Raw genomic sequence first — 26,802 nt, 5'->3', positions numbered from 1 at the left:
CACCCAACTCATCAAACTTTGACTGTCTGATTACAGATGGAAAGCAAATGTGAAAAGGAACATGAACACGATGGTGCCTTCATAAATTGTCATCATCCTCCAAATGACAGCAACGGCACTGTTGCCCGCAGAGACAATGACTAAATCTGAATTGTTCATAAATGATTTCCTTTATTTGGTGCTTGTTACTATTTCCCTGAAAGACAGATTTGCAAATACTCCTGCACATTTAAAAACATGTCGGTCCATTTATGCAAAAGTAAGCTACAATTTATTACACGCAACTGCCATTGTATAATTTACTAACTGAGCTCAGAAGCAGAGTAATTAATTTTCTTGTGAAGGTGACCCCATGCCATTGTGTTTTGTCAGTGGGAGAGAGAGGTACAAAAGAAAAAAGGGGGAGACACAAAGGAGAAAACTGGTGACCATAGCACTTGAGGAATGACCATCAGGAAATTATCAATTATTGGAGAATCAAGAGTTAGGGATATACTAGGGGGCACCCAACCCATATTTGTTAATATTTATTACACCCAATGCAAATAACTTGACATACTCAAAAATCAGAAACCAGTTGAACTATTGATGTAAAATAAAATAGAATCATCACAAAGGGTCTTCGTTTTTAGTTAGCTGTGCTTGATTTTTTGCAGTTTTTTTATTATATTTTGTTAAATTAAATGTATTAAATTTTATGTTTTTAAAAAAATGTGTTACATTTTTTAATACATTATCACCATTTCAAGATTGTGGGTCAAGAAATGCTTCACATTAATAGGTTAATAAATAAAACTCCCATAAATGATCTCTGCAAAGAAGATATTACTTTTTTTGTCTGAGAAATTGTCCATCTAACATGGGCCTATTTGCTTCTGCATTTAAATACAGAAATATTCTTCATGAATCTGGTACAGAAATTGAACAAATAAAATATCAGCAAAAAATGAAGAAGGGTACACAGGTTCCCAAATTTTCCCCACTGAGTGCTAGCAAAATTTCTCTGACTGTTCCTGTTTAAATCTATTTGGATATTATACACACAAAACTTCCTCTTAAATAAACAACGTGACATGAATACTTGATGACAATGCATTTAAATAGCAAAATGCTTGGCCAAAAACTTCGCTTAAGTTGTCCAATTAACTTGATCAAAAAGTTTGCATGTTTAACGAGAAGGCCATTACCATCTGTTTCTAGCCTTCCCGTTTATGCAATTCCCCAAGGTTTGGACTCAAATCAAAGTCTTTATACCAGCTCAACCCTTCCAGTCGCAGCATGAGCGTGCACAACAAAAAGAGGAGGAAGGCAGGCTTGCAAATAGACATTACAGGCAATGGAGTGCAAACAATTATTGTAAGAGGAAAAACACATTAAGTGCCCTAATCTCTACTGCAAAGTTATCAGTATAAAGCTGTCAGATGTCTTGCTCATGCATCACTGAGAATCAGTGTGATGCAATTTCATTACACTACGAGGGGAGATTGATATTAAAATATAAGCTCTTCTTAACAGTTTGAAAGTTTTATGTTCCTAAACTAATGATTCCCGAAGAAACTGCAAAATGAAGAAGGCTTGTCAGATCCAAAAAATATATATTTAAGAAGATAGAAAGAAAATAAAAGCTACTTAACACCACGATGGCATAAAATCAGTGACTGGTACTGTATCGCGGTTCAACATTAGACCATTTAAATCCTTGTTCATTTTCTCCATTCTGAGACAGAATTAATATAGATGGCACCTGATAGGCAATAATTATTCCTTACCACAATCCTGCTTGTCATAATTATAGCTTTGTGGCTCAATACAGGCATAATAACAGTGTTTATCATTGTAACTTTAAGGGGTGTGCAGGGGAAGGTCTGTGCCATCACCTCTGTAATAGCTCCTCCACAGACACCAACCGGAGGTGACAGAGCTAAGGACAAACGCCAAGTAAATGGCAATGTGGGTCTAAAAGAGGCATTTTCTAGGTCTTTTTGTCTGAACGTGTAATTAATGCTCGTTTATAGTCTCACTTGCTCCATTTGTGCTGCTTTCTTCCTGATCTCCACTCCCAAAGCTTAAATATCCAGTGAGCCAAGTTGTTACAACACACAATTCGGCAAAAATATTATCCTATGATGTTAGTAGACAACATAGTAGAAACAGTAAAAGCATTCCCTGGTTAAGACTCAAACCATTTAGACATCTAGAAGAGGTGATGACAATTTGCTAAAGTTCAAACAGAGCATCAGAATGAGGTAGAAAAAAGATTTAAGTGAAGTTGAATGAGAAATGGACGTTTGCTCCAGTCAACGTGGTTTACTAGGATTTTCACAAACAACCATCTATCAGGTTTACAGAGACTAAAATAAATGTAGATAATAAAGTGAACAGAGTGCATAACACCCTGCAGATGCCCTTTACATGGCCCTTAGATTAGCTAAAGAATGATGAGTGGAGAAGCACATAAAATGGGTTTTCATGGCGTTGGAGCTCCATATAAACTTTACTTCATCAAGAGCAATGCAAATTGTAAGATGTAGACGTGTAAACACAACACTATGCACCAATCAACTCAGGAATGAGAAATCACTCTTCTCTGTCTGGTAATCAAACCGACGAGTCTTGGTTTGGAAGTCATCAGGAAAGTGGTATTGTTAGACTTTATTATACCAAGTGTACATTTTTTCAGGGTATGGGCTAGGTCCCTTCGTTCCAGTGACAGAAGTACACAAAGTAAAGTCCATAAACACATGGATGAATGAGTTTATTGTTTAAACCCAACAAAAAACCATGGGGATGAATTAGAGCATAGATTGTCATCCAGGCTATCTTGTCTAATGTCATTGCCTGAGCTCAAGTGCTCCCTTAAAAGTGATCCTTCCAAAAGCATGTGGAAAGCTTTCCTAGAAGATTAAACATGTTACAGCCTATATATTGTAATGGAATATTAATCACTAAAGCTTGTGTGTTTGCAAAAGCGGTTGTTATTTTAATTGTGGCAATATAGTGTATTAAAAAAATATTTTTGGAGTGGATTTTTAAAAAAAAGAAAGGTAAATATGTTAATAGAATTAAACCTGATTCCTAGGGATCAGCATCATCGTAAGAAAAGTAGGAAGACATGGTGACGTCTTGTGACCTACCAGAATGGTTGTGATGACAAGAGAACGGTTAGACAGAGAATCAGTGATGTTCATCCCTTTTCGCTTCGGCACTTCCGTGATGTTAAGACCTCCTGACGCACTCCACTTCCCCACCTGTAGAAGATGAAAAGTGTGCAAGCTAAGTGTGCTGTGTCTGTTGACGAGCTATGACCTCCACAAACTCCTCCGCCAACTGTTTCCTGCATTAGTGCCAGGTTGAACACATCTCCAGCAGCATTAGATGATTGGCTGTGTCACCTTTTATCAGCAGGCTAAGGTGCTCTGCAAAGTATGGGTAGTCAAGAATATACACTGATAGAAAAAAAAAAGATATTGGGTAAACCACACAATGATAAAATTCTTTGAATAGTGTTGTTATTTGCCTGAGGTGATCATTAAAATTCTATTGAACTGCTAAAAACAAACCATATTACCTCATATGTAATTATATTATTAGTGCTCTCAGTTTTAACAATATGTAACAATGAATGAAAAAAACAACTTAATGTTGAGTAGGACACTAACAAACACAATGCTTATTTTAAATCTTACAGCTAATTTGAAAAGAATACAGAAGGAGAAAAATTGGAGCTTGGATTCCATTGTGCGAGTAATTTTTCTCTGCAGTGTCAGTGAAATAAGCAAAGTGATTTGAGCAAATAAAAAGATGTTACACGTGTAAGAAGCCTTAAGGCAAATATCTCAGCACATTGTAGAAACACACTCTGGAACATATCATTAGCACAAATAGTCCTGTGGCTGTCTATAGCAATCTCTGTTTGCAACTCAAGCTTTCCACCAAGCCCTCCTCTGTTTCCTCTATTGCTACACTCTGAGCTTTTAATATTCACTGGGATTTGTGCTTGAGGTGAATCCATTTAAAGACGCTCACCATCCAACACACAGAGACACAAGCACACACAAAAGCATGAAAAATGCCTGTTAATGTCCTCCCTGGCTAATCCAGGGAGAGGCATATGCTCTAATTTGAAAACCACATTAGTTACAGCTTGTCTCACAAAACCGAAGAGGACTCCAGGAGAGAATTTAAAAATATCAGGATGCTCCCGCTTTGCAAAACTCCTTCTAATAGTATCCAATTACAATTAGTTCAATTCATTTAACATGATTAGCATGAATTAGTTGATTCAAAAGTTATTTTCTCATGCAAATACACAAAGAGCATTACACTTAATTCACCATCCTGGGCATGCTCTCATCTACCAAAAGTGACACTGAAAACCTGTTCATAAACTTAGGCTAATATTCAATTACAAGGGATTAGTTGGGGATAAAAAAAGTCCACATCTTAACAGGCTCACCCAGTTAAAGCCGATTCCGTGGATATACAAGGAAGGAAAAAAAAAATCTAGCAAACTGCAGCAGGTTGTGGATCAACGCTAACATGTCTGAGTGAAGGATTTGTCAAAAGCACAATAATAATATGGCATCAAATAATTTTTGCAACGCTTCAGTTTAAATGGCTGCGCGCAGGACAAGGCGCCAGTGAAAAGGAGAAGAATTATTTCAAAGCTCTTTTCCGGAGGGTTACAAGCTGAAAAGTCTCTGCTATTATACTGTAGAGTCCTAAGCCTTTAGGGAGTTTTTGAAGAAGTCATAATGGGACTCATCCTTATTTTATTCATTCATACTGTACGAAAGCCACTTAGCAGATAATAGCTGTTGTAGTTGCCCTCCAGTATAATAAAATACATTCTACAATTTTGACCTGGTAGATGTTGTTTTAATCTTTTTGTAAAATGTCCTTATTCATTTTAGTACCAAACATAAATTAGGTAATTTAAGCATTACCTAAAATGATCACTTAGACATTCTGCTATTAACACCCAATTGTGTAGCCAAACAATTTATTTTATTATCTACTAACTTATGCTTATGTTTTAGCTCCCAATACTCCTCTTAAAAAAGTCAAATTACGCTTTAACATTAATATTTCAATATTTTAAAAAAATCTGTGATTAATACCGAAAGATGTGAAACAGAATCTAAAGAAAATGTTTTCTATAGCTGCAATCTCAAGACGAACATCTACAATTATCTTAATAAATATATCATCAATCTACTTCTAAAGACAGATTCACATTGGAGTGCATACATACTTTATTGTTTCAAATAATGAAATATAATTTGCAAAGGATGTAGTAAAAGCAGATTGTATTCATTCACTGACTTTGCAGCTATCGCCCCCATCCTGAGTAAGCATACGGCCTCAGTGGAAAGGAACAGCTTTCCTTTAACAGGAAGAAATCTTCAGCAGATCCCAGTTCGGTGAAACAAACTCACCTTTTCAAGTCCATCCTCCTTTAGACTGACGATGTCCAAGTCAAAGTCTGTACGTAACCCAGTTGTCTTGTTGAAGGACAATCTTCCAGTCAAACCATCCCAGTGAGACTGAAACATAAAAATGTTGCATATTAATATTAAGGAACATTTGAATTACATCAGCACAATAGCAGATTTATTTTTAATATGGAGGCTTGAGTGATCCATCCATTCATCTTTCTATCATCTGCCCTTCTTGCTACAATGTCATTAGGAGGTGGAATAACAGAATATATTTGCTTGTTGCGTAAATTGTAAAAGCTTTGCCTAAATGTAAATTTTACACTATTGTTTTTGTTATTTAATTTATTTTGTATTCTTTATATTTAGCGAATACTTTGATAGCTCAAACACATAAAATGAAATATATTTCCTGCCAAAAAAAGTGCACTTTTTCTTCCTGCTGAAAAAAAATTCACTCCCACACATACACAGACCAAAAGCATAAACACAAACTATACAAGCTGCATTTCCTTTTTTTAATTACATTTTACATCTCAACGCCTCCGACACATTTTCCCTCCAGACTACGTAGTTAATTAACAACCATCATCTTTTTCTTGATTCCACCCGAAGGAGAAAAACACGATTGCCCCCTATTATGATTCCTTGATACTGGCACCCTCCAGAAATGACTGCAGGTGCAGCCACAACAGTATGCTACTTACCTGATCCTCTCAAATGTAAGCCATCTGTAAGCTTGTATGATACTAACAGCTGATGACGTTGCCCCTGAATTAGCATTTTTATTTTTAAATGCTATACCAACTAAAGAATGTGTATAAATTAACGCTTCTGCATAGAAAAAGAGCTTTCTAATTAGGCATCAATGTCACTCTCATCCTGTCAGTCTCTGATGTGTACACTGGATGTTTAACAGGTCTTCACACAATAAGGCAATCAATCACTGTGTGTCAACCTATTGCACTTTACTAATATTTAAAACCCATTCTATGACAACCTCACAACCAGCTATCTGTCCAGCCTCTAGCTTGCAAGAACTTGTTGTGCAAAGATCGAATCTTCAAGGAGAAATCTGTGACACTCTATTTTTCAAAATCCTCCCATACCTCATTCCCTCTGGCCTATTGCCACCGAGGTGGGAGGCATGTTCAAACAGCTTTAATTCAGAAAATGACATATACTATGCCTCAGCCGTATCACATCCGGAGGGCCAATTCAACCTTCAGAACATGTCAGCCTCTGATCTTGAAGCAAGTGTAAATCAGCGGTGAGTTAATGTTTTATTACCAAACAGTAAATGTTTAGCATTTGTTTAACCTTTATCAGGATTTGCTACTCTTTTCCAACATAATTCCGAAAGAAAAATTGGCCAACAATACTTTGATGTTTACTTAGTCTAATTGGAACAAATAAACACCAGACATTGTCGTACAAGCATGTACATGTTATGCAAATAACACATTTCTGGCTTATCTTTTGGCTGAAAGGATTGCCTCTACAGCTCTAACAGTTCTTTAAAGTAATCTTTTATTAAGTAAGTAAAGACTGATTACTATGTGGAGGTTAATATATAAAAGACTCATAGTACTGATTCACATATTGTGCTATTCCTACTTCATTTGCTACAGTTATCTACTCAATCTGATTAACTTTATTCCATTGGAACTCTTTTACAAATTACATATTGCCATTTTGTGCCAACCAACGCAGACTGTGGTCATTTCACCCAGACAGTGTTTTATAAGTGGATGGTTTTGCTCCATCCATCCAATATCTATATCTACCCTGTCACTTTCTTGCCTTTTCTTTTTTGAAGTAAAATGTGGACTCTATCTTTAACAATACTCTCAATAATTTGTAGTTACTGTTTATTACTATTGAGACTGATCTTTAGGAATCTGATGTTTTATTACCCTGGAAATAACAAGCAAAAATATATACAAATTTGTGTAGCTATTTGCTTGACTTTGCACTTGGAAGCACACATCTATTTTGCAAAGGATTTGTGAATCAACTGTATGTAAAATACAAGGTTATTTAATTCAATCAAAATCCTTGTAATCTCTTATGTTATATACACATTCTAAGTCCTTAGATGTTGTTTAAGCACAGAAAAAACCCTCATTACTGCAAGTCTGAACATAATATTTCATATCACCGACAGTAAAATTAGTGTCTCTGCGAACTGACAAAGGTAGGCTGTTTTAGCACACAAATATAAAATATCAGCGTGCACGGTTGCAAATACCTCAAAGGCTGTAGTGAAGTGTACCAAAATCACAAATACCTTCTAAAATCCTAACAGGTTTCTTTTTGTGTAATTCATAGACCTCAAGAAAATCTTGAACATGTGTGCAAAGGGGCTGTTATCTTGAGAACAGAGGCTGAATGAAAAGCAGAAATGACTTGAATCATCCCACCTTAGGTATCTTTGCAGGTCAGACACAAATGATACGTTGCTTCATATTCACTGGAGTGAGCAGAGGATTTCGGCTACACCAATTTCAAGCAATGTATTGCTTGAACGTATGTGAAGTTATTGAGCCAGGGATACCATACAGAACTATCTGGCTTATCTCTGTCAAAGATATCAGCTGGTAAAAAGAAATTCTTGAAAAACCCACAAGCTGTGTCTGATCAAAATATACACCTCGCCTACGCTTTCTATCAAAGCTTCACATTAGAGCAAGGAAAAGATAAAAATGTTTTAGCATTGATTCTCTTTCTGTTTACGAATCTTCTAAACATCATATTTGTACTTTTTAATTCTTCATTCTATTATTTAGGTAAAAGCAATGCAGTAACTAAGTCTGGATTCATGCAGTAGTACTTTTACACAAGTCAAAAGATGAACTACATAAACACTTATCTGCACAAGAGATGCAACAAAAATTCAAACGGTTCATTTTTCCCCAGTCAAGGTTAGTACGAATCTGAGTAACAATGAACAAGGATACTTATCAGTGTAGATGCTGTTACTGAGTAAATGTCATGTGCTACTTTTGGTATTAGTAATGTATTTCCGGTAAGATACTATATATGGAGTAATTGTAAGAAGCTGGTTGAAAAGAAATTGTATTTTCTACAATCTGTTGAGATATATTTGTGCTTCATTCAGTCTATAAGAGAGTAAGACATTTACCAGTTAACAAAAAGTCTGAATTTAGTACAGCTACTCCATTTAGAGTAGCTGTACTCTGAATGGAGTACATTCAGAAAACTCCATACATATTTTGACTATGCATGAGACTATGCATGGTCAAAATATCACAAATTTATGACCATGCATAGCAGTAGGGATTTAACAAAATATTTTGAATACTGTTATAGATCTTAAAGAAAAACGCGGAGATCGAGATATCTAGAGAGATAATTTGCCTGAATCACATCACAATGAAGGCTCAGGGGGAACCCTACAAGAAATAGCACATGTAATGCTGGCTGCAAATTCTGATAGCACGTGCAGCACAGAGATCTTTCTGTCAACATTGGATGGGAAAGGTTGTCAGTAATTTTCTCTGACAAAATAAAGAATTGTTGTGGAAAATTACAAGAATTTTCAGTAACACTTTATTTGACGGGTTGTGAATAAGACTGTAATGGCATCGTCATAAACATGACGTAACACCTGTCATGAACATGAGTAAGTCTTCATGAATATTTATAACTGTTGTCATAAAGTGTCATTCGGTAAATCATGACACTTTTAATACAAAGTTGGCATTATTCAAAATGTCTTCCTTATGATAACTTGACAATAACCAAGAAATCATGATCTGACATAAATTTGTTGAAAAAGTATTACTGATTAAACTTTAAAAATTATGTAGCTTTATGTTATTAAAGCTAAAGTTTAATCAATAAATAAACAAAATTCCTACTATTTGTAAAATATCTGAATATACAAAAGAAAAAAAAAATATATGACAAATGATTTTCTTATTTAAACTTCCAGATACAAACTGAAGCAACTCTGCACATCTGTAATTTGTCATTTTGTCTGAGGCACTGTCAAATGCTTATGTTGAATGTGATAAAAGGCAATTATACAACATGTGCCTCCAAAAGGTTATCTCATCTTTCATCCTGAAAAATAGGTTATGAGTACAAAGAAATGATGAAGCTGACAAAAAAACTGTTTTGATGTGTGAGTCAAGCTTAGTTTCTCTCGGTAGCGGGTTTGACATATTTAGCTAAAGATCTAAATAAGACACAGTTACTAGGCTTCCACTTCTGTTCTCTGGTTAACCACTCAGTGTGTTTCAACATAAATAACTGAGAGTAAAACAGCAGCAGGCCAAAGGTGACCCATCACCTCTTTGATGAAACTCATGAAGCGGCCTCCGAATCTCCAGGGTTTATGTCGGTGGCACTGCAGTGAGTTCACAGTCATCTGTGGAGCGTGCTGATATGAGACGGACACAATGTGGACAGCATCATAGGTCAGAGCCGCATCTGTCTGGAATAAGGGGTGAACATTATTTCAGCTGGTGGCTATAGAAAATATTTTTTTACACTGACATAACACTGAAAATCCATTTCAACACAGACACTATTAGGGGTAGAAATTAACGCACACCACAAGCCAAATGCAGGGACATTTATCTGTCTGGTAAATTTGGCTAGGTTACAATTTAAACAGGAGAGTGGCATTTAATTGCTTCTACTGTTGGGTGTATAAATGAATGAGAGCTGCTATTAGATTGCTGTTAATGCAACTCTTTTTATAAGAAGAAGTAAATGGCAATTTTGTGTGACATTTGTGTCAAGAGGTGACACTGGCAACCACTCAAAATTTGTGAATAATGTCAGCCTGTTAGGAAAAAAACAAACAAAAAATAATATATCTATCAGCAGGAGGTCACACAGAGTTCCTTTGATTTGATCAGAAGTCACGATCTGTCCAGATTGGTGGAATACAGATTTCACAAATGTAAATCATGCTTACGAGCCACAAAAATGATCCCTATAAATCTTTAGAAAATAATGTACAACAAAATTAAATTTATATTTTAAAATCAAGCAGTAACATAACAAAATGCGGAAAAAGTGAAGTATTGTGAATACTTTTTGGATACACTTCATATTCTAAGCATAAACACATTTCATGGTATCTGCTAATACAAGACAAACAACTTTCATGAAAAAGACAACAAAATGGCATTGTTAGTTATTCTTTTAGAAAGTATGATTGTGACTGTTTTCCCTGGAATGGTGTGTCTGAATTTGTTTTAAGTGACAGCAGTCAGTGGTACATACTGGACTTTAATAAGATTTCATGCCAAATTCTACTTCAGACTCTCAGAATAAATCACAAATTAAGAATTAGTATTTTTAACTAACCCACACATTCAGTAAAAAGTTAAAATCTTGAGTTGTCTTGTGTTTATCCCAGCTGGTAAGTATCTCGTATTTTGTCTTCTTTAAGTCATCGAAGAGATGACAAGAAACATATGAAATAGATAGTGTCTTGTTTTTTGTAAAGACATTTTATGTTCTTAACATTGTCTGCTGTCAAGTCTGAATGGGCAAAAGTTACTATAAATTTTGTTAAAACATACTGGCACAGAAGGTACCTATTATTTTACAGGTGGGAATATTTTAGTGTCTCATGATTTGATTAAATTTTTGTGTCACAATTCGATACTAAATCAATTTTCAATTTGAAGTGATTTTTCGTAATGATTTCTACTTCAGTCTATAGATGTGCAGATAATTCTCATGACATAGATGATCTCTAAGCCAAAATGAAATAAAACAAAATTCATTTTCAATGGTTGTGCAATACTGACTGCACTACTTTTAAAACAAATCAAAATATCATGCCTGCCCATTCCGCATTTCAAGTGTGGAATTTGAAAAATATTACAAAATAGTTCATGAAAAATAGTATCCATACGGTGCACTGGATTACTTTTCGAAATACTGTATTCATGTAATAAAAATTATCATTAGATATGAAAAACAAACTGAATATGTTTCTGATTTTGTAGTTTTAAAAAGAAATTAAAAATTCTATATTTATACCGTCATGATGCCTTCCAGCAGGCCTGAATCTGGCTTAGGTGGAATTTGCCTTTCCATTGACCATTTCTCCACAATAGATGCAACCTGGGGATTTTCCACATTGAGGATGCGAAAGCCAGTCATGTTGACACCACAAAAGCGATATGGCTCAAGATCAATAGCCATCAAGTCCTTTTGAGAGACAAAAGAAAGAAATGAAAGGTTGTTATGCAGTCAGGCAGTACTGAACATCTTGTGTTTGAAGTACATACTCTGTATCATTGTCCTCATAAAGAGATAGATTTGGACAGCATCAAATAAAAACAGAGAAATATCTATTTAAGACAGAACAAAGAATAATTTAAACTTTCCATTATAAATCAAATCAGACAGAGCACTAGAGTTTTAATTTTTTTCTTAACATTGTCACATTTATATGAAAAATGGCTAAACAGCCCAAGCAACAAACATCCCATCCACTTTTTTCTTTTTAAATTGGATTTAAAAAGGCATTTTTTTCAGGCTGGGAGATTATTAATTATTTGCTTGTAGCTTGGAAAATTAAAGAAAACACCAAAACAAATCATTTGTTTTGTATTGTATTAATATTCAGTCTGAGCCTTTGTTATTTCTGGGGCAGCGGTTGTATCTGATGTGTGAAGTCACATGTTGACACACGTCATGTGAAATTGGGCCGCGGGGCTTGGAAAAGACATTTGGATGAACATAGATATTTCATTAGCACCCTGTGGAGTAAGAGCCGGGGGACGGAGAGCATGTAAGACATTCACTAAAGAATGGTCATTGTTACCCTCTGATAAAGCTGTCCTTTTCCTTATTTTAGCGTGCAGAATAATTTCTCCTTTCTAAATGAAGTAAAGAGTAACCCAAATTACCACAGCTGAAAATGTCTGAGGTATAGATTTGAAGTTAGGAAAGTAAACTAACGGAAACAGTATCTTTTGACTATAAGAATTCTATTTTATTTTTTCAATACAATGTTGAAACTAAGATGTTGAGATGCAGCACTGAACATACTGATGATTTTGTTCTGTATTTAAAAAAATCTAAGCAAGACAAATAAATGATGAGTAATAAAGTGCACTGACAGGAAAACCTATTAACAAATTAAGAAAAGAGAGTGCAAAAAATACTAAACAACAAAATATCTGAAATCTGTCAGTGTTAAGAGCGTATTTCTACTATCAACTGGCTAGCTGTAATTGAATGTATTAGAATGTTTTTAATGCCAAGATATTAGATGTGACTTTAAACTCCTTAAATACCATTGAAAACATAATGTTAAAAGTGAAATTGGCACTGTAAACTACCTCAAAAAGCTCATACTCATTGTGTGGGACTGTTTTTCAGGATATGTTACTGATGTACTTGATACAAAGACCTGAAGATCAGTGTGATTAGAAGAGAACGCCAGAACCTCCCAGATTTGAAGGCATTTTGCACGTAAGAAAGATTCAAAATCACACTTGAACAAAGGATGTGAACCGTTTCTCAATACAGGAGGCGTCTTGACTTTGCTACAAAGTATTAAAGCAAAACATGTTCAATCCTCTTTTACTATGTCATTCAGTTTTATTTCGCATAATATAAGTTAGGTAATAATTTGATTATTGAGACTAATACCAACATCTTTTGTGAATTCCACATGAATTATACAAGTAGAATTGTATTTACAGAGAAAATGGTGATTTGTTCTGTACCTGTTTTTCATATTACAGAAAGTCAGACAAATAAAAAAACTTATGAAAAGTTCTAGTTTACTTTTACCAGAACTAAGTATCACACACACACGCACACATGCAAAACAAAACACACACGTAAAATGATCCTACATTTGCCTTATACAGAATTGTTTTCTCCAGTTTAAGATGCGTTGAGAGAATGCAAAAGTGTTACAGTAGGGGAAAACACAACTAAGTTCTTAGCCTAAAGCTCTCTAAGATCGCTGTGGCAAGACAAGAGCTATGACAGTTTCATTTCAAAGGACAAGGAAGTTATTACCCCCATAGCTCTGTGCTTTTGCCTTTTCACGCTCTAATAAGTCGGCACTTCCCTCACCTCTGAAGATAAAACATAGACATCAGTGAACTCCATCGAGAGGAAATTGTATTGCCATGTACACCGTGCAAGAATTCATTACTTTGGATCAAATAAAGTTGCCAGGTATAATCTTCTTAATGGGATATCTATCAGTAAGACACCATATTGCAGTTTTAGATAGGTATAACACTGATCCTATCAAGATACCCATGTCTTATGTACAAAAAAGATAGTTGGGAAAATGCAATAAAACAAATACATAAAAATGCTGTTGAATACACAAAAAGACAATACAAGAATAAAAAATAATTTTCAGATATCCATGTTAAAGCAAAACAGATGCTACATGAACATGACACACCACATAACAATGTCATTGCTACGCTGTCAACTGTGAGAAATGACACACATCATATCTGGACCCCTGTGTCATAACATATTATCACAACAGACTGGCCATGCCTGCAGAGACAGTGAGTGTGAGCGCTCAAGAGAGTCAGGAGACAAAGACAGTAACAAGGGGTGAAAGGAACAGCACAGAGCATGCTGCTTTGTATTCCAGTTCAATCTGCTGGTTCCCATTTAGGCAGGGTAACGGAGAAAAGCAATACCCTACGGACACTTGTGTTGAGTTTTTTTAATTCTATCATACAAGGTGAGAAGGTCATTTCTATAAAGCCAGTTATTTTAAGTAGTTTACATTATTAGCAATAAAATAGTAAATAAAAAAAGAACTGGCTGGAATTTTTGTTTGTGTAGACATTTCTATTTTTAGACTTTGTACCGCGCAGGATTTTCTGAAGTTCATCATACGACAGTGCCCTCATCCATGTGGATGTTTTACATCTTCATTGCTCTGTAAGTCATCATTATCAACAAAATTAAATAAAAATATTTAACCTAAAATAAGTGATTGCATAAATATTCACCCCCTCCAAGTCAGTAGTGACTGAACAGAGTCTGTACAGTCAAGTTTCAATCAGACTTGAACATCTGACATTGCAATTTTACTCCATTTTTCCAAAAGTGTTAAACTATTGTCAAATTGCGTGGGCAACCCAAGTCCAATGCTTCAAGTCCTGAAAGTCTGAAAGTTAAATGTTCTCTTACAGTTGAAACAAGACTTCCACAATTTTTCTATATTTTGTTGCATTTATTTTATCTTCCACCTTTACAAGAGCTTCCAGGACCTGCAACAGAAAAACCTCCCCAAGGCATGATGCTGCCACCACAATGCTTCCTGTGTTGTTGGGGATTTATGTGGGTGTGTATGTGTAGGGGCTTTCCCTTTAAGAGGCGCAGCCCAGCTGCATGTCATGTGACTTTGGCCAGGAAGCCAAGCTGAGTTAGATTTCATGTCACCCATGTGTTTAGTCAATCCAGTTCAATCTGTATCCATCTTTGCCCGGACAAAGCATTGTGGGTAGGTTATGTTTAATATATTATTATATATCATTTCTTACATCATGTCTGGTTGTTGAGGTGGATGTTAAATATTTTTGAATGTGTATTGTCTAGTTACATTTCATATGGCAAAGGCAGTATACTTCGCATTAGGGATAGTGTGCTTATAGCGATGTTCAGCGTTTATTGTTTACATCTTGTCTAGTTGACATAAAGCTTAACTTTGGTCTTGTCAGACCAAAGAACATTGTTAACATGGGTTTTCTTCAACATGGTAATGGTAGCCATTATTAAACAGATAATGGATGTTTCAAACACAGGTGTATTTATACTACAATCTATTGAAATGCACTCAGGTGATTTCAATTCCAGTCGTTGTTAGAGTACCATCAACAATTGGCTGGTCCTCTGTTGAATTTGGTCAGTCACTTTAAAGAGGGTGAATATTTATGCAATAACCTGTTTTATGTTTGATATTTTTATTTCATTTTCATTATTTCATGGAAATAAGCTTCCACTTGAACTATAGTGTTTTTGAATTTTTGTCATGAAAAACACGTTTTGTTTATCATTATTTTTGGTTTGTAAAAGAAACAAAAATATAAAACATTCAAAGGGTGAGTACTTTTTAAAGGCACTGTACATGTTTGTAGTCTGACCTGTAATTTTTGCAGTATGATGTTACCTATCATACTGCATAGGTATGATAGGTACCAGAAGAGATAACATCTCTTCTGCAAGGTTATGCAGAAGAGATGTTAAGCCTCTGTGGAGAAAATTTACCTCTGCAGCTAAAGACATCAAGCCAAATACCTGACATTGAAACTTTGTTTTATATATTTAGGTTGTAATCATTCATTTCACATTTTACCAAACTTCCCATTATTTTTAACTGTTTATTTTAATTTCCAAAGCAATAGGTCTAATCTTCATCAGTTTACAATGATGAAACCTTACATTTTTAATCTTAATCTGGTGTTTTGTGGTATTTCAAAGACTGCTGTTGACAGTCCTAGGAAGCAGTGTTTACCACTGCAAACCTGGGACTCCATTGTGCCTCCAACTTGTCAAACTAAATTGATGTTATGGAGTGGATCCAAACTCCATTGGCAATTAGCCACTATTCATGAAAAATTCTAGCGGAGAAGAGATGAGAACAAACGAGACTATTTGCATTAACAAGCATGGTACATTACCAGAGTGGTGAAGATATAGTGGTAATACTCTGTCATCATCCCCATGGTCTGGGCCTGGAAGTATACAGAGACAAAAACATAGAATTAAAGGTGTGAATGAAATGAGCTGGGGTAGGGAAAATTATTATTTTGTCATTTGCAAGTGTTCATTATCCCAAACAGCGTCTTTACAACAAGCAGTCTCACAAAGATTCAATAAAGGAGCCATCAGTGATGGAGAAAACATTTGTTTTAATGAGATTATTGACTCTTATCATGATAGTTTTCCAAGCAAGATTCCGCTACCACTGGCTAATGTTTCTTAAGCATAAGCAGACTGTTGATTTACCATATACTAGCATGTCTTTAATGTTTTTCTTTGTATTTAAACTGTTTGCAGATGGTTTGGGGCATTTGATACCACCGCAACAGAGAAAAGAGTCTCCAATCAAGAGCTTACTAGTCTTTGCATTATATCCAAACACTCCATCACTCCGACTTGTTTCACTCCATCTACATTCAAAGCACCGCATCCACCATGGTGTCTGTGCTTTCCATTCTACTGTACCATGTGTTATAAAAAAAAACCAACAAAAAAACAACATTCAAAACTCAAGGTTATGCAAAAGAGATGTTAAGCCTCTGTGGAGAAAATTCACCTCTGCAGCTAAAGACATCAAGCCAAATACCTGACATTGAAACTTTGTCTTATATATTTAATCCATTCAGAGGTTATTATTACTATTCAATATCTCCATTCAGACTCAAACAACGTACCATCTACTTATTTTATTATTTTTCAAATATTCTCATCAATAATATGGTTAAGCCATGGGATAAAGGCAGTTATTTTGTAAGTAAGAAACAGGCCTCCCTATCATTTTCATTTTCTTAATCAGAAATTGAATATAATTTGATAGATGCATGTTGAGTCACAATGAGATTTTTAAGAAAAAAGTAGCCTTTCATTTTGTTAAGCATCATCGAATGTCAAGAAGAAAATCCAAAGACATGACAGAGAGGTGATCTGTATTTTAACATAATTTAGCTCTGTAGTGCTGCAAAACATATTATTTTAGGATTCATATTGTCATGCATGAATAATACATAGACTGGAAGTGAAGAACAATTATTATTATTTTGCCTTGGAATCTGGTTGTAAAGCAATTCAGTGCATTTAGGCATCTAGATGTGGCGTACATGAAGTTCAAACACAGCAATAGAATTCAGAGGAAATTGGATTTTAGAGATTTTGAATATGGCACAGTTGCTGGTGGCAGACAGGCTGGTTGGAATTATTGGGATTTTCATGCACAAACATCTCTTGGCTTTATGGAGAATGGTCTATAATTTAAAAACTTTCTAGTGACCAGCATATGTGCAAATGACCATTTTTTTTTATTATGTTAGGATATAGAAGAGAATGGGCAAACAATTTTATACAAGGTAATGTACAAATTAAAGTACATTAGTACATTAATTACTGGCTTAATTAACCTCTTCTTCCAACCAAGGGACATAGAAAGCCATCTCTGGAAGTCCAACATGTCAAATCTAGAAGCAAATGGTCCACGGCAGCAGATGACCAGAATGAGTGTTACTCCTGTTAGCAAAGGACAAGAAACTGAGACTACAATTTATAGAGGTTGCCCAAAACTGAATAACTGGACTGACTTTGTACACCCCTGACGTATGTACAAAAAATTCTAAAAATAGAAACATTGGGTTACTTAACGTAATCCCTGGTTCTTTCATAAAAGAGTGAGGTGTTTCACTATGGGAATCGCCTCAGTAGTTGGGTCACGCTGAGGCGATTCCCATAGTGAAACACCAAGCGAAGTTAGAAAAAGAACTGAAAGTTTTGTCAGACAGCAGTGTCTTTTAGAGCTACTTACTGTAGCAATATTAATTTCAAGGCTGAGGGACAAACAAAGGGTTCTTCCTGTCTAAAAGATTGTTCTAATTGCTGCTGTTGCTTCATCTTATTGAGAAAAATTACACAAAGTGTTATGGCAGAGGAAAAGTTTTCCTAGTTTAACCCATAAAATAACAATATCAGAAAAACATATCTGTTGCTTGATGCTATTATCATCACAGTTAGAGCATTTAATTGTCACTCCAGTAATCTTTTTATTGAACATCTATTCAATTGTTGTAATAAGTCATTATTTTTTTATTGTTCCAAGGCACACGAACAACCTCTGGATAAAGAACTGATTAAAATGTGTCATATTGAAACTGAAACTTGATGGTGCAACTTTTTTGCCTCAAAGTTTTATCTCACGACTCCACAAGACACTGACTTCTTTGCATTAGATGTGCGCTCTGGCTAGGAGCGATCATGTCATCTTCTATCACAGCAACAATAGAGGACTGAGCTATTTAAACAACTTTTTTGGCAATGATGCCTTTGGTAAGCATGTTAATATGAGTTGACAGAAATATATAGAAATGAGGGGGATTCAACAGCCTATTCTTGACATCTATAAAACATCAGACCACCTACACATTCATCACTTAGTGCAAAATGCTGACAGCTCCCTGTTGACTGACATTCATATCAAATCATATTTATGTTGTGTTTCAATAAGCAAGCATAACATGGTGTTAGGTTTGGAATATGCAAATATGCTTTTGGATTGATCCACTTTCACTATGCAGCTTTGCATTCATAAACTGTGTGAAAGAATGCATCAAAACAATGAAATTCACAAAATGGAAATATAATCTACAGTCAAACAGGTTGTGACTAATGAGAACCTTAAGATATAAAGGAGGCAAATATACAGTAATGGTGCAGTGCTGCATGTATATAATTTTAATGTGTCTTGGATGTTTCTGTATAAATAAGAAAATTAATTAATATTCTATACAAAAAATAGAGACCTTCACAGAACAGATGTCTTGATGCTGACAATAATTTACACACAGCTTGACTCCGCTTATGATTAAGTGATTTCTAAAGGCAATTTGTGACTCTAGATTTTAATTAATGGTATTACACTTCATTTTGGCTGAATACATATATAAATGTTACCCGTCCAAACTCTAATTGTAAAAAAAAAAAAACATGTATCCACTGCTTTCACTCAACACTACATTATTGCACTACTTTATGTTGGTGCATCACATGGAGTACATTTAAGTTTTTGACAAAATATGAAAATGTTTAAGAGACATTAATGCTTTCAGCAAGGTAATGCATGAGTGCATCAAATATTGCTTTAATCCCTATAACAAGCAATGGAACGCCTGCATTCCGTTTTTCCATTGGAGAACAGGAGAACAGTCTCTTCTTCAGTGCATCTCAAAATGTGCAGCTGATGTTTTACAGATCTCACAGCATTAGAATCATAGCTGAGGTAACTGAAGCTGGAACTGGTTAGATGGGAACCTAAAGTTGTCTAGTCTTCCGGTTTGATAAGGTTGTCTATAAGAGTTTAGAACTCACCTGTTTGAGAATTTGTGCAGCCATGTGGTGACTGCAGTCAAAGATGATGCGGAACTCCCGACTTCTCTTCATTTCCTTAAGAAGAGGCCTTGTATCCTCTGTATCTAGAGGAAGCTGGCGGATCTTTAATCGAATGTTATACCTTGATGGGGCCATTATCAGCTCCTGTAACCTTATTAGACCTTGCAGAAAACAGCACAAATAAAGGCACAGCTTTTTCTGTTACTAGAGCATAGCAGTTTTTTACACACATACATTTCTGTTTAAAAATATGCAGTTATTTGTAGTCTCCTCACCTGTGCTGTCGTCATATACAACAGTGGCTGTTTTCCATTTAAGATACTGCACGAGGTCCAGAATGGCATAACTTAATGATGAATAATCTGGGTATAAATTGGCATAAAAAGTGTCCCTGTTGTCCATTGGGTGATGTTTCCACCGCACCTGGATGTGTGGCACTTCCAGTGCATTGCAGATGGACTGCACAGCATTTGAAGATGAGCTATGTGAAGGTCCAAATATTGCAACCACACCTAACGACAGCTGGTCACAAGCTAATGGAAGGAAAGAGATGAGAGCTTGATAATGTGTACGCTTGCTGTGCAGCACCTAGAACAAGAAAACTCTAATACAAGATTTTAAATGCAAATGTTAGTTATTTATTTCAGAAAAACTGTGCACGTAGGGGGCTCTGATATTGTTCCTCTAAACTAGAGTTGAAATAAAAACTTCCAGACAAACACAACCACTGACTTAACAGTTGTTTATGTTGATGCTAATGCATTTGTCAGGGGCTTTGATCAAAAATGACTTACAAATGACGACATAACAAAGCAGTCAAAATTAAGGTAACAATTGTTGTTCAGAAAACGGCCATTTGCACTCTAGGTTATGATGGTCAGCCAAAATGGGTCATTGTTAACTGTCACATTGCTTGTCTTAAGCCAGTCCTGAACAAGAGACATCAGATGAAAGTTAGTTGGGACGATGAGAGGAAGGTCTAGACTGTTACTCAATGGTCCAAACTCCTCTTTACTAAAGTACTTTTGTTGGGGTGGGGGAGCAGTAATACATGCAAACACATTCCAGCCAAGCTTAAAAGGCATACTGTACACAACATAAACAACATTTCAATTATATTCTTATTTATTAAGATTTACGGGAAGCGACTCGATGCCAGATCTGGTAAATAAATTCAGGTGCATTATGTCCTTATTCTTATTAAAACAATTAATTTTCTAATTAAAGAAGAATACATTGTCGTTATAACGAGATGAGTTCTTTTAAGTCATTTTTTTCTCATTTTAACTATAAAGTGTCTTGTCATAACAAGATTCAATTCTCATTTTCACAAGAAAGTTTCCTGTAGAAACTAGAGGAGTTTTATAAATTATTTTAACAACAAAGTCTCTTATTTTAACAAGATATAAGATTACACTCTTCTGACTACTTGCGACTTGCAAAAAAGGCATAGAGGGGATCACCATAACTCTCTCTCCTCTCACCCTTTCTTTAAGACTACATCTAAAAATCCCAAGAGGTTTTGCTATTTACTGTTATGACCTTTCTTACTTAAAAAATAATATATTTTGGTTTCATTGAGAGATAAATTTTGGTATAATGAGTTTTTTTAATCTCATTAAAACTAGAATATATATATATATATATATATTTTTTTACCAGTTTTACATTGTATTATAAAGAGAAAGTTTTCTTGTTTAAATAAGGCAATGCTCCCAAATTTATTTGTTAGATTTTACAGTTGAATGCTTGTTAATGCAATGACCGTCATTAACAAATCCTTCAATAAATAACATCACTTACCTTTTCTTGATGCCTCAAAGCTGTCGTAGATATTAATCCTCTGTATGTCGTATGTTAGTGTTGTGTTTGGCAACAAAGTCCTGTTTCTGTTTATATTATTCACAGCAAATTTAAAGGCAAGTTCTTCTGCACTAACAAGTGAAACAGGTCCGTCTGTTTGTTCGAAAATCCCACCTGAAAAACAGAAGACAAAAGCACACAAGGCGGTCATGAGATCAGCTCTCAAACATAAAGAGAGGTGAAAAAAAGATATACAGGCATAGTTTTGGATAGTCACAGACAGGAAAATATTGAGAGACATTTACACGTAGGAATAGCAGTAAAGGCAGCAGTGCACATTACATGAGGTATTGAATTTACTCTGCAAACATTCAGGAACCCTCTCCATTTTCAGGGAATACAAAAAAAAACCCAATATGAGCTTTGAAGTCTGAGGCCGTAATGGATTTAAGGAGCATGTATGTAGGTGTGTGTGTTTGTGCTTGTATGTCCACTCCATCAAACCAGCAGAATATCTTAAGCTCTTGTCTCTCCATTAGGATATCCTTTCATTTCACCTGAATGCCACATTGGTAGAGCAAATAACTGGACTTCAGCACTGTTCTTTTACATAAAATTCAAAGAAATGCCTTTTTTTTCCTTTTAAGATGGCATAGACTACAGCTCAAAACTTACAAAACATGTCTATATCAACATCAAAGTAAAGTGTTGCTTCAGATAGTAGTGAGTGTTAGACCATCAGTTCAGTTCTACACCCTACAGTGTAGCGAGAGAGAGAAAAACCTGTTTTATTTTAATATTTCAAGCATTTATCAAGTTTCCTCAAGTTAATCCATAAAATAAGGACCTATAAAAACATTAAAACATATTAAATAAAAATAGTCTTGCTACCCAATGCACTGGCAGCCTGCCCACTTCTCACTCAAAGACAGCTAGAAATAGATACCATCATTTTAGGATTTTTATAGATAGACTGATAATAAAATGCACTTCAGTGATTTTTAAATGAATGTTGGTTGGCAAGCTGTGCAGAAACCATGCATGTTTTGTCTCCATCAACTAGGTTCAGACAGAATTTTAGTTGGACATTTGACCACCCTTTTCTCAAAAATAGCAGACTTCATTTGAACTGTTTCCCTGGCACAGAATCAGTTTTTAGTTCACAAATTTTCAGTAGAGATCAGGGTCAATCTAAAAGGTTAATATTAGCCTACATTTGCAGTTCGAAGACCGTGGCCCCAAAATGTGAATTTGACTTCAGTCTTCAAGTGCTGACAGTATATTTATATACTGTACTTTACAACTGCAAGAACATGAAGAACATGTACACATTGCTCTTTTTCCCTGTTTTATATCTCATACACATATATACAAGGGGAAAGAAGAATGTGTACATGTTGTGGTCTTACTTTACTCTTCTTGTGAGGTGTTCTTTGTGTTCATCAGAAACTGTATGGGGAAAAATCTGTCTCAGTGGTGGTTGGTTTTTGCATAAACTGCTTTGTAGCACCGATCTTCAGGTATACATTTAAACAATTTGAAACCAGGATGTGTGGAGTTAGCAGAAAAATTTTTTTTAACCTGGTGCACATTTCTTACTCATTCACAAAGTAACCATCCAGACTACTACTGCTGCGAAAACAGCTAAAAACATTCAACACATTCAAACATGATGCCTGATGTTTAAAACTAAAATATGTGAAGAAGCACAACTCATGGCTAATTGGCAAGACTATGAATGTAGCATCTTCTGTCGAATGGAAGACAACAAAGTCTCCCTGTGGCTTGGCAACAGACTAAGAAGACAGCTCAGACAGCTTCTTAAAAGATGTTTGCAGAAACATCAGTTTATGAAGAGAGATTCGTTCCTCAACCTCCACTCTCATCAAATTATCCCCCTCTGTCAGAAACCAAAATGTCTCCGCTCCTCTTCTGTCAACAAAGTTAAGAAAGACAATTTCCACTTTTATCAGCGACTGAATGTCTGTCATCAGGTTTACTTTTATTCATCATTTGAGTCACAGACACAACCTTTCAAAACCTTTCCACATTTCAATGCTTAAAAATATGTATAACTAAAGTGAAGTTATAGTTTTGGTTCCCCTATTTCTTTGACTATTAAGAATATCATCTCTGAGAATTCAAATTTTATAAAATAATAACTGATTTAAAAGGTTCAATTGAAGTTGCTGGTGGTAATCTATGGACACCACCAAATAATAAAAAAATCCAGCTTTGAAAATGGAAAAAGCCTCAATTAGATTAAAAAAGGAAGTGGCTAATGATCAACAAATATTGAGTAACAGATAATTGAAACCATATCATACATGATAGGGAGAAATCCTTAAGATAGCCAAGTTATAAAAATTTCGACACAGAAGTGGCATCTATTAGAGTGTAACTACATTTTGTATAATTGTATAATTTTTTATTGAAGTTTTGAATATTCTGATTATCACAAAAATCTATAAATGGAGCTCTAATAAGCGTTTGTAAAAAAAAAAAGTAATTTATTAAATTCTAGCATAAAATAAAATTTAAACTTATTCTCTTTATGTAAAGGTAACAGACTAAAACGAGAAACATCCTAGGATAACTTAAAGCTGCTGCGTCAAGTGATCTTGATTTGAAGTTCGGATCGGATTTGAAGTTGGTGCTGTTAAAGCTTTGTCCTAACAATTTGTCCTTTAATTTATTTTACCATTTTTACATTGCTGTGCGATATGATTTTTGAAACAATTCTTTTCTACAGTGGGAGTCTGAAACTGCATCACCATACATACTGATGAAGGAGAATATGTTTAGAATATATTTTGAGATCTATGGTGAAGTTTCAGACAGCAACCAACTAAAAATCTTCAGCATCACCTTTACTTCTCTGAAGCCCTGAAAAATTAATGGAGGCTACAACAAATACTATTTTGGAACCAGTGTTTCGTATGCCTGCTAAGGTGTTCAAACAAAGTGGTGCAGCATGGTGAGCTTAGTGAAAGAGAACAAGGGAAGACAGAGTAGCATAAATTGGTTATGAGGTTTTCTGAAATTCTACGCTAATAAAAACATAATTAATTGTGGTGATAAATAATACTGGAAAATCTGAGAGCTTTTCCAGCTTTGCATCTGTATGAGAGATGTATTCAAGGAAGTACACACAGTTTATGTATAACATAACACAAGATAAGTGAATAATACACAGGGGCGCCGCCAGGAATCTTGGGCCCCATGACAAAAAATTAGATTGGGCCACCCCATGCAGCTACTGTTACAATTTCTTGAGTTTATTTGACCCATAAAAAACGGCATAATTTTAAAGGCTTGCAACTGCCTTGCTTTCTTTGGTTCAATACTAGCACAATATTTACTGCTCATGAATTTTGCATGCAACAGTCTGCATACAGTATGCAAGTAGGTTGCTTAAATTTTTTCTTAGTTTTAGATTACTGAAATAACTGTTGCTTGTCTGTCCCCACGAGCAACATAGGCAATGTGCAAAATATACATGTAGCAATTCACACTTCTCAAAAATGCTATATTGTTGCATTTTATTCAAGCAGCAGTATATAACTTTAATAAAAAATATGTTTTCTCCGTATTTGTTAAAATTGTCACCATGTCGTGACAGTTTGTTATGAGACAGATAACTTGTGAGAACAATCAATCTCCTCCATCTCCTCCCTGAACTACTATAACTGGCTAACGTAATGCACTGTTCCAACTAAAAACAACCAATCAGAACCAAGAGGAGGGTCTTAGTGCTGTCAGTCAACTTCATTCACTCACTACTAAATGTGCTAATGGTGGATAAACAACTTATTGTTACAGGAAAATCATTTATCTGAAATCATTGGTATCTATGCCAACTAAACTGAGTATTCACAACAGGCTGCACTAGCTACAGCATAGCACAGAGCGGAGGGGAGAGGAGGTGAGGATGAGCAGCCACGAGATTGTGATTGACAGCGCTAAAACCCGCCTCCTGCTTCTCATTGGTTGTTTGTCCTCGATCCGATACTTCACCATGTCCTTAGAAGCAAGAACTCTTAAAGATACAGACGTGAGAGGGAAGAGGCAAATCCCAGACTGAACAATGTCAGTGAGGATGAACATAGGGCACTTAAGTGTGATACCAGACAGAATGGATCAGAGAGGAACACAGACGCAGACCCGTCAGAACCTAAAGAACCACACGTCAGCGACATGGTCTCTTCATCCCTCAATCATCTCCTGCAGGCTGATATGGTACAGAACGTTTAGCCATGATTAAGTTTCTTATTGTGCTTTTAGACTATTATGGTTTGATTATTTGCTTATTGTATAATAGTATCCGACAAAAATAATATAAATGGCAATTTAAATGGCAATGTATATTTAAATACAATTTTAAAAGGTTTATTAGGGCTGTCTGTATGTTTTATTTAAATTTTTTATATATATTTTATGAATACATTGTTTAGTGGTTATTTAATGTATTATTTCACTATTATTTTATTAATACGGCTTACCAGTTTGGATAACCTGACTTCCTATCAATGAAGAAAAAACATGCTAACCAAAAATACACCAGACACAGACCTGCCGCCTATGGGTGGTGCTTTTTAGATGACCTTCTGCCTATTGACATAAAGTACCAAGTATAGTCATTGCATTGCATACAGTTGTTAATAAATTATGCTGATCTACTGTAATTTGAATTTATAAGTAGAAGTCCCTTCCAAAACTTGTTGCAGCACATTGCTAGTAAGTTGTCAGATAAAAGCTACTGCTGTTCTCTATTAATCAATTTGGATGTTTGGAAACATTTCTGGCAGTTAATAACATGAATTTTCAAGCTATCGGCACCATGCTTTTTAAGCAGTATCATATCTTGAAAACTTGGTATTTTTATTCAACATTATTACTCTGAGAATCTCACACCAGTCTATGTTGTATAAAACAGGGTACAAATGTAATTCATGTTAGATGCCTTAGGATTATAAAAATCTAAAAATGTTTATTTTACAGTGAGAAGCAACACTGCATCATCTTTGTGTTTTAGTTGTGTGGTGGATTTTGCACTTCCATGGTCCATGATATTAACACTACCTGTCAGGATGGTATTATTTTACTAATCCCAGAAAATGTCTGGTTGTAGAGAGCTAAGCTTCAGAACGGTGACAGTGACCTGCTGATGCCCCTGATCAGATCCTGTGTGCCTGGATCACAGAGTCATATACCTCAGTTGCTGTGGGGGAAATGGTAAACCTGGAAGCCAAGCTCATCTTACTATTTATGACTCAAAGCCTCCTCTGGATGGCAAAGGGGATGTGATGCATAAACCTGCCCAGTGGAATGCGTCACATTAAAATAAATGAATCCTTCCATTTCATGGGGAAATCTCATTAGAGTACATTAAGTAATTGCTGGAGTATATAGTAATTTGACTGTTAAGAGGATAAAATGT

The 26,802-nt window shown here is 35.3% G+C and overlaps 1 protein-coding gene across 1 annotated transcript in view; it reads right to left on the bottom strand.

Moving 5' to 3' along the window:
• grik3 (glutamate ionotropic receptor kainate type subunit 3) overlaps positions 1-26,802 on the bottom strand; it is a 120,164-nt gene that overhangs the window by 32,982 nt on the left and 60,380 nt on the right. The window contains exons 2-9 of the mRNA XM_032558977.1: positions 21,363-21,536; positions 19,835-20,092; positions 19,539-19,720; positions 16,109-16,162; positions 11,469-11,639; positions 9,757-9,900; positions 5,439-5,546; positions 3,135-3,248 (exon numbers count right to left, since the gene is read on the bottom strand). Of these exons, the coding sequence (XP_032414868.1) occupies positions 3,135-3,248; positions 5,439-5,546; positions 9,757-9,900; positions 11,469-11,639; positions 16,109-16,162; positions 19,539-19,720; positions 19,835-20,092; positions 21,363-21,536 (1,205 nt within the window). The remainder of the gene's footprint in view (positions 1-3,134; positions 3,249-5,438; positions 5,547-9,756; positions 9,901-11,468; positions 11,640-16,108; positions 16,163-19,538; positions 19,721-19,834; positions 20,093-21,362; positions 21,537-26,802) is intronic.

This window comes from Xiphophorus hellerii, chromosome 3 (assembly GCF_003331165.1).
Source record: "Xiphophorus hellerii strain 12219 chromosome 3, Xiphophorus_hellerii-4.1, whole genome shotgun sequence".
NCBI classification, from domain to species: domain Eukaryota; kingdom Metazoa; phylum Chordata; class Actinopteri; order Cyprinodontiformes; family Poeciliidae; genus Xiphophorus; species Xiphophorus hellerii.
The sequence above is the reverse complement of the archived record's forward strand: the minus strand, read 5'-3'. Positions and strand labels throughout refer to the sequence as shown.